This window comes from Macrotis lagotis, chromosome 5 (genome assembly GCF_037893015.1).
Source record: "Macrotis lagotis isolate mMagLag1 chromosome 5, bilby.v1.9.chrom.fasta, whole genome shotgun sequence".
Taxonomy (NCBI): Eukaryota; Metazoa; Chordata; class Mammalia; order Peramelemorphia; family Peramelidae; genus Macrotis; species Macrotis lagotis.
Window position 1 is genome coordinate 136,919,652 of NC_133662.1, and position 17,446 is coordinate 136,937,097.

General features: G+C 35.1%; 1 protein-coding gene across 5 annotated transcripts in view; it reads left to right on the forward strand.

Annotated features, from left to right (window-relative positions):
• The first annotated feature begins 1,030 nt into the window (after positions 1 to 1,030).
• The window catches only part of LAMA2 (laminin subunit alpha 2), an 811,978-nt gene continuing 795,562 nt past the window's right edge, over positions 1,031 to 17,446 (forward strand). For all 5 annotated transcript variants that reach the window (XM_074187557.1, XM_074187558.1, XM_074187559.1 and 2 more), the window contains exon 1: positions 1,031 to 1,253. In XM_074187557.1, coding sequence (XP_074043658.1) covers positions 1,130 to 1,253 — 124 coding nt within the window. In that variant the 5' untranslated portion in view covers positions 1,031 to 1,129. The remainder of the gene's footprint in view (positions 1,254 to 17,446) is intronic.

The window sequence follows — 17,446 nt, forward strand, 5'->3', positions numbered from 1 at the left end:
TTGGAACCAAGGAAACACTTGCTCCTCACTTCTACTTCTTAGGGTTGTTAAGCTCCTTGAGAGCTCAATTCAAGCATTAACTCCAATATGAAACCTTTCCTGATGTGCCCTCCCCTTTCCCACCTCAATTTTCCTTTATATTATATATTTGTATGTGCACATCCTTTGTTGCCCCACAGCAAACAAGCTCAATGAAGGTAGGAACTGTTTTGTTTCTATCTTTGTACCCCAAGTACCTAGTATAGTCCCTGATGGATTGTTGTTGCAGTTTAGTCCTGTCTTTATGTTCCCACTCAGGGTTTTCTTGACAAAGATACTGGAGTGGTTTGCCCTTTCCTTCTCCAGTTCATTTTACAGAAGAGGAAACTGAGGCAAACAGGGTTAAACAACTTGCCCAGTATTCACACAGATGGTAAGCTTCTGAGACTAGATTTGAACTCAGAAAGAGAAGTCTTTCTGACTCCCGTCTCTTCACTGTGGCACTTTCTAAATGCTTGTTAGTAGATTATTGCTTTAATGTCTAGCTTCTCATTTTACTGATGAAGAAACTGAGCCACCAAGTTAAGTGACTTTTCCATTCAGCTTGAGTCAGGATTATTAAGGTATTCAGTCACTGAGTGGAGAGCCTAAGTTTCCGAACAAAACCTATCTGGAATCTATCTCTGACCCCATCAGAGGTCCAGGGCCCTCAGTTTCGCTCAGGGCTTCTGAGATTGTGAGAATGTGATGCTATTTCCTTTCAGGGCTCGCCACATCTTTCTGCAAGGAAGCAAGGGTGAGAATGGTCCTTTAGCAAAAGTGCGGCTCACAGACCACTCCAAGGAGCACGGCAGCAGAGGCAGAACAAAAACTGGTTGGGGTCTCTATGTAGGGGAAGGACAAATGCAGTTTCTGCTCTCGTCCATTTGCGGGACAGAGAGGCAAGGAAGGGGAGGGCCCCAAAGTACACACGCAAGCTCTCCTCCCCCTCAGCCCCCCCCCCCCCCCCCCCCAGGCAGTCTGTCCCAAGCCAGTCAGCGGAGTCCCTCCAGTCCTCCACTTCTCTCCAGTCAGACCGCCGAGGCCCCGTCTCTGCGCAGACCCAGTGAAGGGGGACAGGGGCCGCTCGGCAGCAGACGGGCAAGACGCGATGCCGGGCCGCGCCTGGCACCTTTTCCTCCTGCTGTTTGCAGGACTAGGGAGTCCTCAGAGCATCGGAGACCAACAGCAACGGAGGGTCCCATTCCATCTACAGCAGACTCATCAGCAAAGAGGTACAGTCGAGGCAGGGGCTCAGTCATTAACTTCTTTTCTTAACGAACCACCCCCAGATTGCCACCACCAACCCCACTGATCTGCCACCACCCCCCAGTTTACCCTCCATCCTCTCCGAGGGAGGAGAGAGTTGGGGAGTGGGGGAACGATATTCACAAACTTTCCCAAACCGGACTAAGTTTTGCAGGAATCCAGTCTTGGGCTGTGTAGGGGGAAAGAAAGAAGCCCCTAAAAACTTTGCTTCTCAGATATTCCTGAGAAGTATCTGGGGTGCTCTCTGCTCCCCTGAATCTGCAGCACTTCTGAGCGTCCAGGCATTACTCAAAGGGATCCTAATAGTCCCATATATGCATCCAAAAAGCCGATTTCACCAAACATGATACAGGCAGGAAACTTTTCCAGGTTCAGAAAGTTTTCGCAACCCAGTGAGATGCCCCGTTGAGGAAGGTTTCAAACTCTTGTCTTCTTTCCAAGGAACTTTGGGGGAGCGATCGAGACTTCCTTTCCATTCGAAAGGGCTTCATTTCTAATATAGTCTAAAACTGACAACTTTTGGATTACAGTTGTAGAGTTATGAATTGAATTCCCAGTTGCCCTGTTGCTTTTAATTCTCTACGACATGATTTTGAATAACATTTATTTTGTGTTTTATGGAGGGGGTTCCTTCCACACCCTAGTCTTCATGTACAACCTCCCTTTTCTCCCCAACCCTTCTTATTTCTTTAGTGACATTCCTATTGTCTTTTGCTAAATACAGAAAAGTGCCTTTTATGAAATGCATATTTGAGCAAACTTCACAGGGACCAGAAATACAACTTCAGAGGAGTCTGGAAAACAATAACAATGAAGTATAATGCAGTATACTTAAGAGTTGGTCTTAGAATATTGTACAATGATATTTTTTGAAGTTTTTAGAGCTCCTGTGAAGAGGTCTTTGTTCTTTTGTTTTTGCTTGTTTGTTTTAAATTGCTATGATTCTTTAATCAATGCCACCTTCAGTATTTTGAAATACAAATTGAGCAATATTTCCAAAAAGTTATTTTGCATGCTGTAAAAAATAAAGCAAAAAATGTTAAAAAAAAATACATGAAATAAAAACTGTGAAACTCTTCCAAGTTTTTATAACCGAAGAAAAGATACCCTTACTCTAACAAGACAAGATGAGAGGATATCTGAAAGGGTTTGATTACTGTTAACCTACTAACATTATAAAACTTACCAGAGAATTTTTCCTCCCACTTTCTGGTATATAGATTTGTCCTTGAACTCTTCTAAACTTTTTTTTATAGCATAACATTTATAGACATACAATTAAAAAAAAACTTGTAAGGAGATACCCTGAACTTTTTGCTATAATAATAATTCATTGCCTGAAATTCCTTGGATAGTATTGACACTGATCTCATTGTGTAACTTTTTTGGACCTTATCTATCTTTGGAGAAAATTTGAGATTGGCTCTCATTTAAGCCTGCAGTTCACAATAGTGGTAAGAATATATTTAGCAGCTGAGCTCCCAGATGATTATTTTAACATCATAAAGTTCTCTGAGAGTTGACTACATATCTCAATAATACCATTTATTACCATTGTGGTTGTTGAAAGTATGAAGGACTAAATAGACAATTCATTGAACTAGTATGAACTAGAACAGAAAAGAATTCTGCTTCTAAGGACACTGAGCATCTATCAAACGAGCTCCTAAGAATTTGATCTAATCTGAGATGAAAGCAATCATTGAAAATTCTCTTAACATTTCTATAAATTTTATATAAAACAACATGTGGGGGGGGAAAAATCCCATTCAAGTCATTTGAACCCATTTGGAAATGGCCTTAGGAGGTAAACCATCAAGTCAGTTAGATACTGAATTATAAGTTTTTCTATATAATCAAATATGTAATTCTGTTTACAATTATTGAATTAATTTCCACAAAAAGTACCAGTGCTTGTAGCAGATTTCCTTTTCTGGGTATGCCAAGGTTTCTTTTATTTTGTTTTTGTAGTACAAAGCTATCTTTCAGCCAAAACCTTAAAAAGCCTTGGAGCTTCCTGTAGATAAGTGCAAGATATTAATTTGAATGGAGTTTCATTATTTAAAGATGTCCTAGTATTGAAGTTACTAGTAGTTCAAGTTGTTAGCAGAAGTTTCTAGAAGTTCAAGAAAGAGCTCAGTTCTGTCTCTTCTTATGTCAGTCAACATTGTGTAGTATAAAGAGAAGAAGATTTAGAGAAAGAAGACTTGGTTTTAAGACCCAGTCCCTCAACCTATTACCTTTGTAATTGTAGTCTGAGTCCTAGTTTTTGCATCAGTAAAATGAGAATTAATAATGCTTGTACTACCTACTCTCAGGGGTGTTGTGAAGTGTAACACATTTTCTTGGACAATTCTCCCAACTCCCATTCACACTGATCACAAAGTGACCTCAAGGTTCTAGGATGAACTCTGGGGCATTTTAAAGTATCTTTTTATTTTATTTTATATATAATTTTATATAACTCCTAAGTTTCAATCAAGTGCCTAGCCTATTGATTCTCTCCTTGACTATTAATTGATAGCAATTATTCAACTATCCTTAACTAGTTTGTAGAATGGCTTGATATCACCTAGTGGCATGCTTTATACAAACATTCCATACCTAAATCCATGACATATGCTTTGCAAGTACATAGGGTCCTTGGGGAAATGGGCCCAAAATTTGATAACATAGCTTCTGGAAGTCCTTCTGTTGGAATCTTCAAGATGTGCCCCTAGGGTTAAGGTATAGATTTTCTGCTAGGCTCTTGGTAGAGTCTAAAATGAGCATCTAGTCTGATCTTGAATTCCTCCTCCTGATGAAAATACACCCCATTATGTGTTGCAATGACTGTACTAGAATACCAAATCTGTCTCCTTCAAATATTAAAAGGGATTGGAGAAGTTATGGTGCTCTTCTCCACGAAGCACAACGAAGTTTTTCTCAGGCAGGAAAACTTTCTCTTGGTTTGCCATTTAGTTGAATCTTTTGTATTCCATAGAAGGTCTTGAATAAAACAGGGACCAGAGGGCAAAACCAAATCCCTAAGTCAATGCAGACTTCATCTCACACTGAAAGAGATGCCCATGCTTTACTCACACTTAGTAAGCAATTGGAATATATTTTTACCTGATAAATATTTCAGAACATAACATCTTAAAACTTTAAAAATATAATTTATAACTTTAAGTAGATGATCAATTGATGCCAGCCTTCCTGCCCCCACCGTCTTGTAGAAGGATGAACAATATGAGCTCTCTAGGAACAAATGTAAGATTGGCATTTACATTTAGAAAACCTAAGGCACAAGGGAGAATAAGAAGCATGACTTAACTGGAGTCAAAGCAAAAAGAAGCTATATTTTTAGTGCTTTGAAATCCTTATATGAATCAAAGCTAAAAATGTATTTTGACAACCCAAAATATTAATGCAAATTCAGGATTCAATAATAGAATATTTTTGGTCCACCCTCTTAATATAAGGAACTCTGGTGAGGGAATTTGAGGAAATGCCTCTATCAAAGTAGATTTGTAATTGTCATAAAATTTATAGTCTCTCTGCCTCAGTTTTCTCAACTATAAACTGAAGATAATATCTATTTCTAAGATTCGTTGCAAAGAATAAACAAGATAATATTTGTAAAATGTTTAGCATAGAGTATGGTACATAATAAGTGCTTATTAATTTCTCCTTGCCCCTTCAATCAATAAGAATTTACCAAAAGGATTTTCATGAAGAAGAAAAAAAAATAGGGATGGCTGGGTGGCGCAATGGATAGAACACTGCCCCTGGAGTCACAAGTACCTGAGTTCAAATCCATCCTCAGACACTTAATAATTACCTAACTGTATGGCCTTGGGCAAGCCACTTAACTGCATTTGCCTTGCAAAAACTTAAAAATAAGAAGAAAGAAAATATAAGTCATGTAATTTTAGGAGGTACAGTTAATAACAATTAATCCTGAATTATTTATACAAACATTGAAAAATTTTAAATGGAAAATAGACAACAGATATGATATTAGCAACATCGACTATTATTTAATTCAGTAGGTTATCCTTGCTCTTGAAAGGAGACAAAAAATGTCCAGAAGGCAAGTTAGTCAATAATAAACATTTGATTTACTTGCCAAATAGAGAGATGGCTTATAAGGGCAATGCCAGATTACAATATAAACTCATCTGTCAAATGCTATGAAGATGATAGATGATTATGAAGGGTATTTCATAAAACATTGAACAGTGGAAGGTAAAAGCAAACTAAAGAAAGCTTGGTAAGATATTCAACTAAAATAAAGTAATCTCTAGTGATTTCAAGGATAAATATTGAAGAAAAATAGAAAAGATTTGCAAAAATTTGCAACAAACTTTTCTCCATCAAAGATACTAGAACTATCATTTGTGAACTCTAAGATATTCTTCAAGAGGAACATTAATGGCATTTGAAAGAATAAAGACAAGAAAAAAATAATTTGGATCAATTGTATGCAGAGGCGTCCTAGAGATGATTCAGCTGTGAAAACAATAAGGGACTGATTTACAAAGTTTTTAAAGGAGGAAAAATACCTAAAACGTGTGTCTGTGTGTGTGCATGTGTGTGTGTGAAATCTCAGGCATTATTGATTTTAAAAAAGTGATAAAGGATAAAATGGCTGCTCTATCATCCAGACAAAATCTTTATGAAGATCATTTATAGATAAATTGAGGGCATTCTCAATAAGGATATTACCTGAGAAAATGCAGGCTTTGACAAACAATATAAAAAATTCTACCATTTCACAATTAACTGAAAATTTTATAGGACACAAGATCTTCTTGTGATTAGTATTTGATTATGAAAGAATAGGATTGGTAAAATAAAATGTTTCCTCTAAGGCTCTTTTACAAACATTTATTTGGCAAGATAATTCAAGATTTCTTGAAAAATTTAACAACATAAATAATCCTTTTCATTGACTCTCTTCTGATAAACTTCAGATGAGGGATAAAACAGGAAGATATATGGCATAGTGATAGAGGAGACCATCACAAAGTTCAGGGAGAGGATGATTAAATTGTTAAAAGGACTTTTCCAAGGTCATATAGAAAATAAATGAGCCTTGATCTGATCTCTGATTCCAAAAGCACTGCTATTTCCACTGTCTCATCCTATGTTGTTATAAGGAGGGCAATTCTAATAATGAATCACTCATAAATTTAATTGTTGATTTGTGTGATTCCAAGATACCTTGTCACTAGAGTACTCAAGCAGTTGACCATAAGGGATGTTATAGCTTAAGAATTTCAGTGCTGTGCTAGACTTCTAAATTTTTTCCCCCGCCTCCAATAGAAAGTATGTATCCTAAGAGTAGGGAAGTGAAACATATTTCTCTTGAATACTGAAAATTTGAAACCTTTGTTTAAATATTGACTTATGAACCATATGTGCAAATCACTCTGTGTATATGTCTGTCTGTGTGTGTGTGTTATATAGAAGATAAAACTTCACCATAAGCTCTGGAGCTTATGTTAGTATTTAGCATTCCTGACTCTCTCTCTCTCTCTCTCTCTCTCTCTCTCTCTCTCTCTCTCTCTCTCTATCTATATATATATATATATATATATATATATATATATATATATATATATATATATATATATATATATATTAAATCCATGAATTTTGGAACCTTAATCAGGGCATTTTGATGGTATAATGAATAGAGCACTAGACCTGGAGTCAGGAGGACCTGAGTTCAAATCCAGACTCAGACAATTAATAATTACCTAGCTGTGTGACTTTGGACAAGTCACTTAACCCCATTGCCTTGAAAAACCAAAAATAAAAATATATGACCCTAGACAAGTCATGTAATCCTGCTTGCATCAGTTCCTCATCTGTAAAATAAACTGGAAAAGGAAATAGCAAACTTCTCTTTCATACTGTCATATTTTTGCCAAGAAAACCCCAATTGGGGTCACAGAGAGTCAGACTGAAACGACTCAACAACAACAAAAAGAACCCTTCTCACACATTTTTGGCAAATATATTTGAAAAAATGCCTGGAATTTCCACATCACCTTCTTCCACTGCACAGTTATAAAACATTGTGTCCCACCAAACATGAGAACAGTTTGTATTTTACATCAGAAGTTTCTCAGGGATTTATTGTGGTCATAAACCTGGAGTTAATTTTATGTTTTGTTTTCTTGGTACATATGTTACTTGTTGGCTTGTTGACTGAACACTGATCAAGTAGTTCTGTACAATGCTTTACCGACAGGAAACAGATCTGGCTGAGAATAAGAACACTGTACATTGCTGGCTTGTATTGTTTTGGATATGGTAGGATTCCAGAAGGGAAAAAAAAATTAATAGGACACAGACAGAAGAAAGAACTTCTGTTCTTTCAAGAATTATATTGGACATTATGAGTTCACATTCCAGAATATATAGATTGCTAGCTTTTCCTGCTCCCTCAAGGTTTCTTTTCTCCCTTACTTACATGCAAAGGCACGGACTGAATACATGACAAGAGTTCTTAGGGATTGGGAAACAATTACATGAGCTTTTCCATTCTTTCATGCTTCTCTTCTATCTAGGAGTTAGTGAAGAAATGGGATCACCTTCATCTGCCTCTGGGGTAGTTATTTCTAACTGTTAGCTGTCATTTCTTTGATGGTTTCTCAACTTAATATTTAGTCCCAAAAGTCTACCCAGATAGCAGTATGAAGAAAAATTTATTTAAAGTAATAATAAGATGGATTTAGATAAAATGTTCAGAATCCCCCAACTCATGGAGTTTGGAAGTGCTTGACTAAATTCTTACACTTTCTTTGTGTTCTTTTGTCACAAGACAATATAGAGAATTTATGTTTTGGTAAGGCAGGATTTGTCTGTCAGCATTTTGCTAAGAGGAAATAGGGAGTCTCATTGATCTGTACCCATTTCTTTCATTAGTAAGACAACATAATCCGAGCAATGGAAGGCTTTATTGTCCCATCAGTACAATCAGAGGTAGCAGCAAATAGCCGAGAAGAAATCATTTGTCTTTAATTGTCAACTTTTGAATGAACTGTTTTATTTGGCAGGCTCTTTTACCTAGGTAATAACCTAACCAAAATAATCAGAGTAGATCTTTTTACCAGGTTGGTCTCACATTTCTTAAACTCAGATAAGCTCTATGACAAATCATTTCCTAATCAAACCCAAAACCATGATTCACAGTAGGTAGTATTAAATTTCTTGAATCCATACAAGCTTTATCTGTAGCAGAGTCCAAATTTATGCCTTTTCTCCAAATTTAAAGCAATAAGAATTTTGACCTAATACAACACTGTCTTTAAAAAGCAAATTGTCTCTGTGTGTGTGTGTGTGTGTGTGTGTGTGTGTGTGTGTGTGTGTGTGTGGAGGAGATAGGTGCCGACTTCTTTTTTTCTGAGAATGATTTATGGGAATTTGGATTTTTCTTTTTTTTAAATAAATACAATGTTAGTGGTAACTTTTGTTTTATTTTAATTTCATTTCTGTACAGATATCTCCCTCATTCCCTAGCCAGAGAGTCATCTCTTATAACAAAGAATAAAAGGAGAGAGAGAGAGAGAGAGAGAGAGAGAGAGATGGTTCTATAAAACTAACACATTATTTTTGTCTGAAAATAAATGCAGTGTTTGTATACCCATAGGCCCTCACTTGTGCAAAGAAAAGGAGATAGAGTTTTAAAATCTCTTCTTTGGTACCAAGCTTAGTTTATCTTTCTTTGTATTCCCAGTGCTTAGTACATTGCCTAGCACAGTAACTCTTATTGATAATCTAATATATCTTTTCATCCCAATCAATACATCACTTTCTACTTCTGCTATATTTTTCCATTCTCTGTTGCTATGCCCTCTGTACCACTGGACCATCAGAAATTATACCCTGGGAGACTTGACACAATTATTTTTGGAACAAAAAGTCAGGGATATATGGAGTCTTGATCTGTGAATACATGAGTGCATTCTCACATGGCTAGCTGCTCCATTGGGTCTAGTCAACTTCATTTGGGTTGAGGCAACCGGTAGTTTAGTAGATAGAGTACAAATCCTGTAATCAATCATTTAATCTCTATTTGTATCAGTTTCCCCTACTATAAGAAAATCAGGAAAAGAATGCACTATCTCACAAAATTGTTGCAAAGATTAAATAAGATATTTTTTTAAAAATAAAAGCACAGCATAGTGCCTGCCATATGGTAGATATTAAATAAATGTTTATTGTACTCCATCCTTTTAATTAAACTCTTCCCTTCCTATGCTTCATATTCTGCTTTGTTCATCCTTTAGCAGTCATCATGGCACATTTTCTGCTTTCTATTTCTGTGTTTGGAAACTTATCAAATCAAAATTGCCATTACTGGAAAGGGCATCTCAATCAGCTTCACCTACCATCTCAGTGACATGAAACCAAAATATCCTTCCCTCTCTAAAGAGTCTCTCCCATTAGAATATGAGCTCAAGTGTCAGGGACTGTTTCACTTTAGTACTTGTATTCCAACACTGAATACAATGCTTGATACACAGTAAATGTTTAATAAATGCTTTTCATTCACTTTGATCCATTTATTTGATTTAAAACATTATTTCAGGGGGTGGGTAGGTGGCCCAGTGGATAGAGCACTGGCCCTGGCATCAGGAGTACCTGAGTTCAAATCCAGCCTCAGACATTTAACAATTACCTAGCTGTGTGACCTTGGGCAAGCCACTTAAGCCCATTGCCTTGCAAAAAACTAAAAAAAAACCGATTATTTCATTTTATCATTCTTTCTTTTTATAGTGTTATACTCACCGTGTGTGTGTGTGTGTGTGTGTGTGTGTATTCCTAATTCTGTTTACTTTATATTGCATTAGTTCATTAAAGTCTTCTCATGTTTTCCCACTTTTTCATATTCATCATTTCTTATGGTACAGTGCTTTTCTTATACATTCTTTATTAACATTTGTTCATATATTCTCCAATATCTACTTTGTTTCTAGTTCTTAGCACAGAAATTACAGCTGTAATCCTGACTATCTTGACTTCCACTATTTCAGAATTAGACCCATACAACAGGGTCCTTAGGTAAAATAAAGAGAATTGGAAGTGTCTAGGCTCTATGCTGTTGGCTCCACTCCCCACCAATGTTATTCATCTGATTGCAGTGATAGAGATCTCCTGCATCCCAGTTTTAATTTAGCCACTGAGTCATATTAGCTTATTTCAAGAGATATAACAAAAATCAAAACATATTAAACTAACATGTGTGACTTAATTCCTCTCTTACCCTTTGGGAAAGAAAAGGGAATTAGGTTTATAGCATCATTCAGTTATTTTAAAGTATAGTTAAAAGTTCAACCTCCTCTCCCCCTTGGGCTGGACTCCCATGCAGCTTGGCTTCTTAAGGCAACCCTTCTGGGCTTGCAGACTGCAACATCCCTCCCAGAATCTCCATTGTCGCCATTACTTAAACTCCTGAGTCCATTGGAGATTACCTCCTGTAATAGAAATTGAAAATAGATAAAGCAGAATAAAAACAGAAACACTCCAAATCACAGGTTTTAAAAGGAAAAAAGGGAAAAAAGTATCTTTTCTTCCTGATTCAATTCATGGCACCCACTCAGTGAGTGATCTTGGCCTTCTGGACACAGCAGGAAAGATTGCCCAGGAAAGAAAGAGAAATTGTGCCAATCTGGCAGTTTTAAAGATGCTGTTTTTTTCTAGCTACACAGCTAATCAAAAGACACTACTCCCACCCACATGGTTGGAGAACATAGGAAGTCTATTCCCAGAGGCAGAGTTTTTCAATATTAGGTGATCTGGGCATAGGGAAAATAAGTCATTGCATTGCTGTGAATATTTTGCTACACATGAGATTTTCTTTTTCTTTCTTTGACTTCCTTATGGTATATACCTAGAAGCATTCACATGATGTGATTTTAAAAGAAATAATTCAAATAAGTAATCTAGACTGTATCTTTAACATTGTAGATTGAAGGAGTCCCAGAATTAAAGATAACAAATTCATGTTTGAAGATTTACCCTGACAGTTACTAGCTTTGCAACTCTGGCCAAATCAGCCTCTTCAGTTTCCTAAATTGTAAAATAGAGTGGGCATGACTGATCCCTGAGGTTCCTTCCTGCTTTAATAATTGCTACTTCTGATGTTTTCTGCCCCAAAAACCAAGTGTTAAAAAAAACTCTCATGATTTAAATTAGATATTTTCTCAGGTAAGTTTCTTATATGTAGACCACAAGTTGAAAAAAGAAAAAAAATAAGGTCTAGTCCCTCCTTTTTTCTTCAATGTACTAAGAGGCAAAAATCTATTAGTAAAGAACTACTCTTAAAGTCAGAAAAAGTGGAGTCATACCAAGACTTTTAGATATAGTGCTTGTGTCATCTTTGGCAAATGGCTTTACTCCTTTTACCTCAGTTTCCTCATCTGTAAAATGAGGAGACTGGACTATATTGGATGGATTGGACTATTTGAATTTCCCTTGGCTCAAAATCTAAGGAACTTTAGGACCCTGAGCAAACTGCTTAAACTCTGAGCACCCTAAGAAACCATCAGAAGTTACCTATAACAAAGGAGCCACTCATCTGATATGGAAGCTTTTGCCAAGGGTATACTGAAGACACTTCTAACCCTGAATTTTCGATATCAGCATTTATACTTCAGTATTCAGAAAATTCTGCAAGTCAAAGTTTGAATTATTATTTGGTTGATTGAATGGACTTTAACATTTCCTCTATCACTTTCTTATTTTTCATAATAAGAAATAATCTTAAACATAAAAGCATGTCTGACATTTTTTTCTCAGAAATGAGCTCATAAAGGTTTATTTACTGGCATATGCTACACATTGATGCAATCATATGACTGGACCAAAACTTTCACTATTTATTTTTTAGTTAAAAATTTCTAGACTACGGGGCAGCTAGGTGGCACAGTGGATAAAGCACTGGCCTCGGAGTCAGGAGTACCTGGGTTCAAATCTGGTCTCAGACACTTAATAATTACCTGGTTGTATGGCCTTGGGCAAGCCATTTAACCCCATTTGCCTTGCAAAAGCTAAAAAAAAAATTCTAGACTATTTAACATTTTCTCTCCTCTCTACTATGTAAAATTTAGAAATATTATGAGAAATAGTCTATTGTCATCATGCCTCTGGGTTTCTAGGACAAGTCTAATCTATTTCAAATAGGCCTGTAATCTATGCAAATTCAGACAGATGATGAATGGAGGAACTATTTTGTTTCTGGCGCTTAGGAAAAGGCACCTTGCATGAATGCTGGAAGTCTTTCTTCACATGTGGAACCCTAAGTTGACCACTAACCAGTGTTTTATTCCTCCAAAAGACTTACTTCTCCAGCCATATTAGTCCTATGGTAGAGACAGATGGGCTCAGAGTGATTTAAATGTAATATTATTTAGTGCATTATAGCTATTAAGAGCTATTAAGTAATTTGTCCATGAAGTAGTCCTGTGTGATAGGTTTGTATAATTGTCGTCACTTCAAAGAAAAAGAAAACAGATGCATAGCAGCTTGTTCAAGGACAAATGGCAAGTCTACTGCTGACGTCAGAATTAGAATTTAGGATAATATGTTCCTGTTACTTATCTTTTGACTCTTGTCAGCAGGCCAACATCCCTTTTGGCGTTCACTGCCCTCATCACTTAAAAATCAACCTTTAAATAATCATGATCCCATCTGTAGGTTTTGCTATGAATATAATTTGGTGCTTAAGAAAGGAAAAATTGTAGAATGGGGAAAAGTTTATAGTTGTCATTTCACCCCCCCTTCTATCCTCAATATAATAATATAGATATATGTGTGTATATAGATGTATATATATATATATATATATATATATATATATATATTTTATATGAAATTGAATTAGTTTGTAAGATCCTAATACATTTAGAAGTGGCTACAAGAAAGTATTGGTATTTTCCAAGTCATTTTTTTTCAGGGGGGGTGTTCTTCATTTTTAATTTGCAGCAGAAGAACTATTAAGTATTTAGAAAAAATCCATATTTTAAGGGCAATTCAAAGAATTTTTCCTGGTTCCAGCAGCTGTGTTCTTCAATAGATCTGTTAATTCAGCGATGCTTTACATGCACAATTATAAAAATAAAACTTACAAAAACAGGACTAGATTAGTTTTTCCTGTAGACCTTGGGGATCCCCTTTGCGTACCAATTCCTATGTGGAACTACCATAAGCAACTGATCAACCACAGAAAGGGTATTATGCTATAGTACTTTATTTTGGGCACACAATATAACTGATTTCAAATGTATAATAATAGCAATTAAAATTTCAGGAGACAGAATAATATTAACTATTAATTTTATAATGAAATCTTACTTCCTGCACTTGGAAATTCAGATTATCCCAGAAAGCTATAGTTACCTATCATCTTATGCTCAAAACTATGATCCACAATAAAGAAAAGGCAATCAGAAATGCATAATTTCAGTGGAAATGCATTTTTAGCTAAATCAAGGGACAATGTTATAAAGATGGATTATTCAGAAGGTTTTTAAAGCTACTTTCTCTTCTCTACACACAGGTTTCCTGAGTTGGAATATTAACATTAAATATGTCTATGTCTTAGTCTTTTATTTTGACCATATAATAAATATATGTGAGTCAAATAATTTTGAAAATGCAAGAGTCAAATAATTTGAATGTGAGAGTCAAATAATTTTGAAAATAGTTACTTATACCAGAGTTAGTAATTATTACACTGAAAATAGCAACTCGGTGAAGAAGAAAATGGGCTCAATCTGGAGTCAAAGGTCCTGAATTTCTCTGGGACTCAGAAAAAAAATTACCTGTGGAATTGAACAAATTGAACAGATGATCTCCAAGTTCCATTATAACTTTTGAAATATAATTCTTAACATTCTTTAAGCACCTACAGTAACTACACTAACTACACTGAATAGCAAGATGGAAAAGGAAGAGATACTGTTTTTTGTTATTTTGTTTTGTTTTTGTTGGTGCTTACAAACTAATTCTGGGGATGAGAGACAACTAAATAGTATAGAGCTGTTCTTGGAGTCAGTAAGATAGTAAGATGTGAGTTTGGAAAAATCATTTAATATCTCTCAGTCTCAGTTTACATACCTTGTAAAAGTGTATAAAATTAACACCTCACAGGAATGTGGTGAAGATCAAGTGAAATAATATGTAAAAATGCTTTTGTGAACAAACCCTGAAATGCTATGTAAACATTAGATATTATTTTAACTACATATGATGAGTAAGATGAATGCAAAGAAGATAACTAGGTTAAGATTCTATCAAAACCTTACAGAGATATCATATTAATTGAATGTGTTTATAGAGCGGTTAACGAAAGGTTGATGAATTTGAATTGAATGCTTAAGAAAAGAGGGCAATCCACAGCTAGATTTAGAAGAAAGGGAATCTGTTATAGGTTAAAGAAAAGCAAGTTACTTATTCATTGATCATATATATATATATATATATATATATGTATATATATATATATATATATATATATATATATATATATGCCAATGCATGAGGTGACAGTTGATTTTGGGGAATATACTCAACTGTAGCACCCAAAATGCCTTAACACAAATATTCTTAAAGTTCTATACTCAAGTCCTACTAAAGGAGGAGGGGGAGAGTTAAGTAAACATTTAATATATGTCAGAACACTATGCTAAGTGCTTTGCAAATATTATCATATTTGATATACACAATCCTAGAAGTTAGAAACTGTTATTATTCCCAATTTACAGTTGAGGAAAGTGAGGTAGGCAAGTTAAGTGATTTGGCTTAGAATCATACATCTTCCGTTTTCCTGAGGCTAGATTTAATTCAGTTATTTCTGACTCCAATTCCAGTTGCCTTATCCACTCCACTAAGTAGGGAAAATTTGAAAAATTTCTTGAAATCAATTCTTAATTAAAAGTTTATTGATTATATCTTAAAAGATTGTAGTACAGATTGTATGTACTCATGTATATGTAGTTGAGAGAAAGCATATACATGAACAGGTTCGTTATGTATTTGACTTTATTTGACTGAAGTACCCAGCCATATTTAGATAAAAGGGATATATGTGTTGCTGGTTGTGTGTGTGTGTGTGTGTGTGTGTGTGTGTGTGTGTGTGTATGTGTGTGTGTGTGTGTTTGTGTGTATTTTACTTGCTTTTTATTTAAATCAGACTATTTCCCATTTGGATTTATTAAAATTGGGTAATTAAGAGAACTTAAAATTCAGTTTCCAGAGAATCTTTGTGACCCTGATGTAATGATTATTGAAGAAGCAATAAATTGTAAATGGAATCATTATATTTCTCATTAGTCAAACTTACAGTTCAAATTATAGGCTATATCCCTTTTTAATCTATTTGCATACCAGGGGCCTCCTCTCAGTGAAATGCAGTACTTTGCAGAGGTTATTGACCATATATCCTTTAAGAAGAAAAGTACTGCCATAGTTTAGGCCTGTCCCATCTTCTGTATGTGTGGAGAATATGGTTAACATAGAATAAAACAGAGAGAATTACTTGTGTGCTTGGGGAGAGGAGAAGCAGAGGGGCTTTTATTACAAAATGCCACTTATGTATGAATGTATAAAGAGAAAAATTAATTTTTTTATCTTTATGGAGCTTCTAAGAGAAGTCTCTGAAGAATGTACAATAAAAAATAAATGGAAAGGTTGCACAATGGATAGAGCACCTGCCCTGGAATCAGGAAGAACTGAGTTCAAATCCAGTCTCAGATGCTTAATAATTAACTAGCTGTATGACCTTGAGCAAGTTTCTTAAGCCCTCGGCCTTGCAAAAAGCAAAAAAAATAGTATATGAAAGCAAGTAAAATGTTAATAGCTTACAAAAGATTTTTTGAATTTTATATTGTTTGTCTACTGGATATAGGATATTTGACTATTTTGAAGCTCGCTTCCACGTAAAACTTTTCATTCATTCATTAATTAAGTTTCAAATTTTATTACTGTTGAATTTGCTGGTAAGAGCTGGCCCTCAGAACCCTCTGACATCTATTTCTTTGACCCCCGTGTGGTATAAAAGAGGTTCTAGATCAGGAGTTGTAGATAGATAGATTAGATAGATAGATAGATAGATAGATAGATAGATAGATAGATAGATAGATGATAGATAGATGATAGAGTATAGATAGATAGATGTATTTCTATATATATTTTGTCTATATTTAGATATAGAATTATGTCTATATCTATACCTAACAAATCTGTCATCTCATAATCTAATCCCCCACCCCAAGTGATCTGGTAGTCTCTATGTTTTTCTTTAGTTCCTTGAAGTGAAATAACTGTTAAGACCAGAATAAAATTTATTCTCATCTAACTTCAATGTAATTTCCCATTCCTGTTTCCTTAGGAAGGATACTTCTCATTACTTTATAACTCAGAAAGGAGTTAGATGGAACAGTGGTTAGAGTGATAGACCTGGAGTCAGGAAAAGCTGAGTTTAAATCCTTTTATTATTCTTTTACAAGTCATTTAGTATCTTAGCCTTGGATTCCTCATTTATAAGCTGGGCATAATAATACCATCTACCTTACAGAGGGTTTTTTTAGATGAAATAAGATAATATTTATGAAGCATTATAAACCTTAGAGCAGTGCTTTATAAATTCTAGTTGTTACTGTATGCAGAATAGAATATTATATGCAGTCTAAATCACTAGCTATGCATAGTTGTATTTACTAATTCAGAAATATATCAACCTGCTTGTCAAAAATGTTTATACTTTTCTCATTTTCATAGACACATATAACTTTGAAGTAGACAGTTACTTTAACTTGTATGAAAGCCCATTGTTAAAAGCTATATCTTAGTACTAACAACCAAGAACATGATAGAATAATAGTCCTATTTGTATCTTTAAATGCATCTGTTTTAGTCAAAATTAGTGAATAAGACTGTATTTTTGTTGATTAATCTTATTAACACAAAAATACTTCTTGTACTCTTAAAAAAGAGCAGAAGAAAATGTAGCTTTCAAGCTAGTAGAGCTCTGATCTAGAGAGAAGCAAAGATCCTATTAACAGAGTTAGGAGACAGAAACAAATTGTTGGTTCTATCACTAAAGCTTCTTCAAGTACTAACATCTGGACCAGCCAAAGTCCTTGACTTTGTTTATTATGAT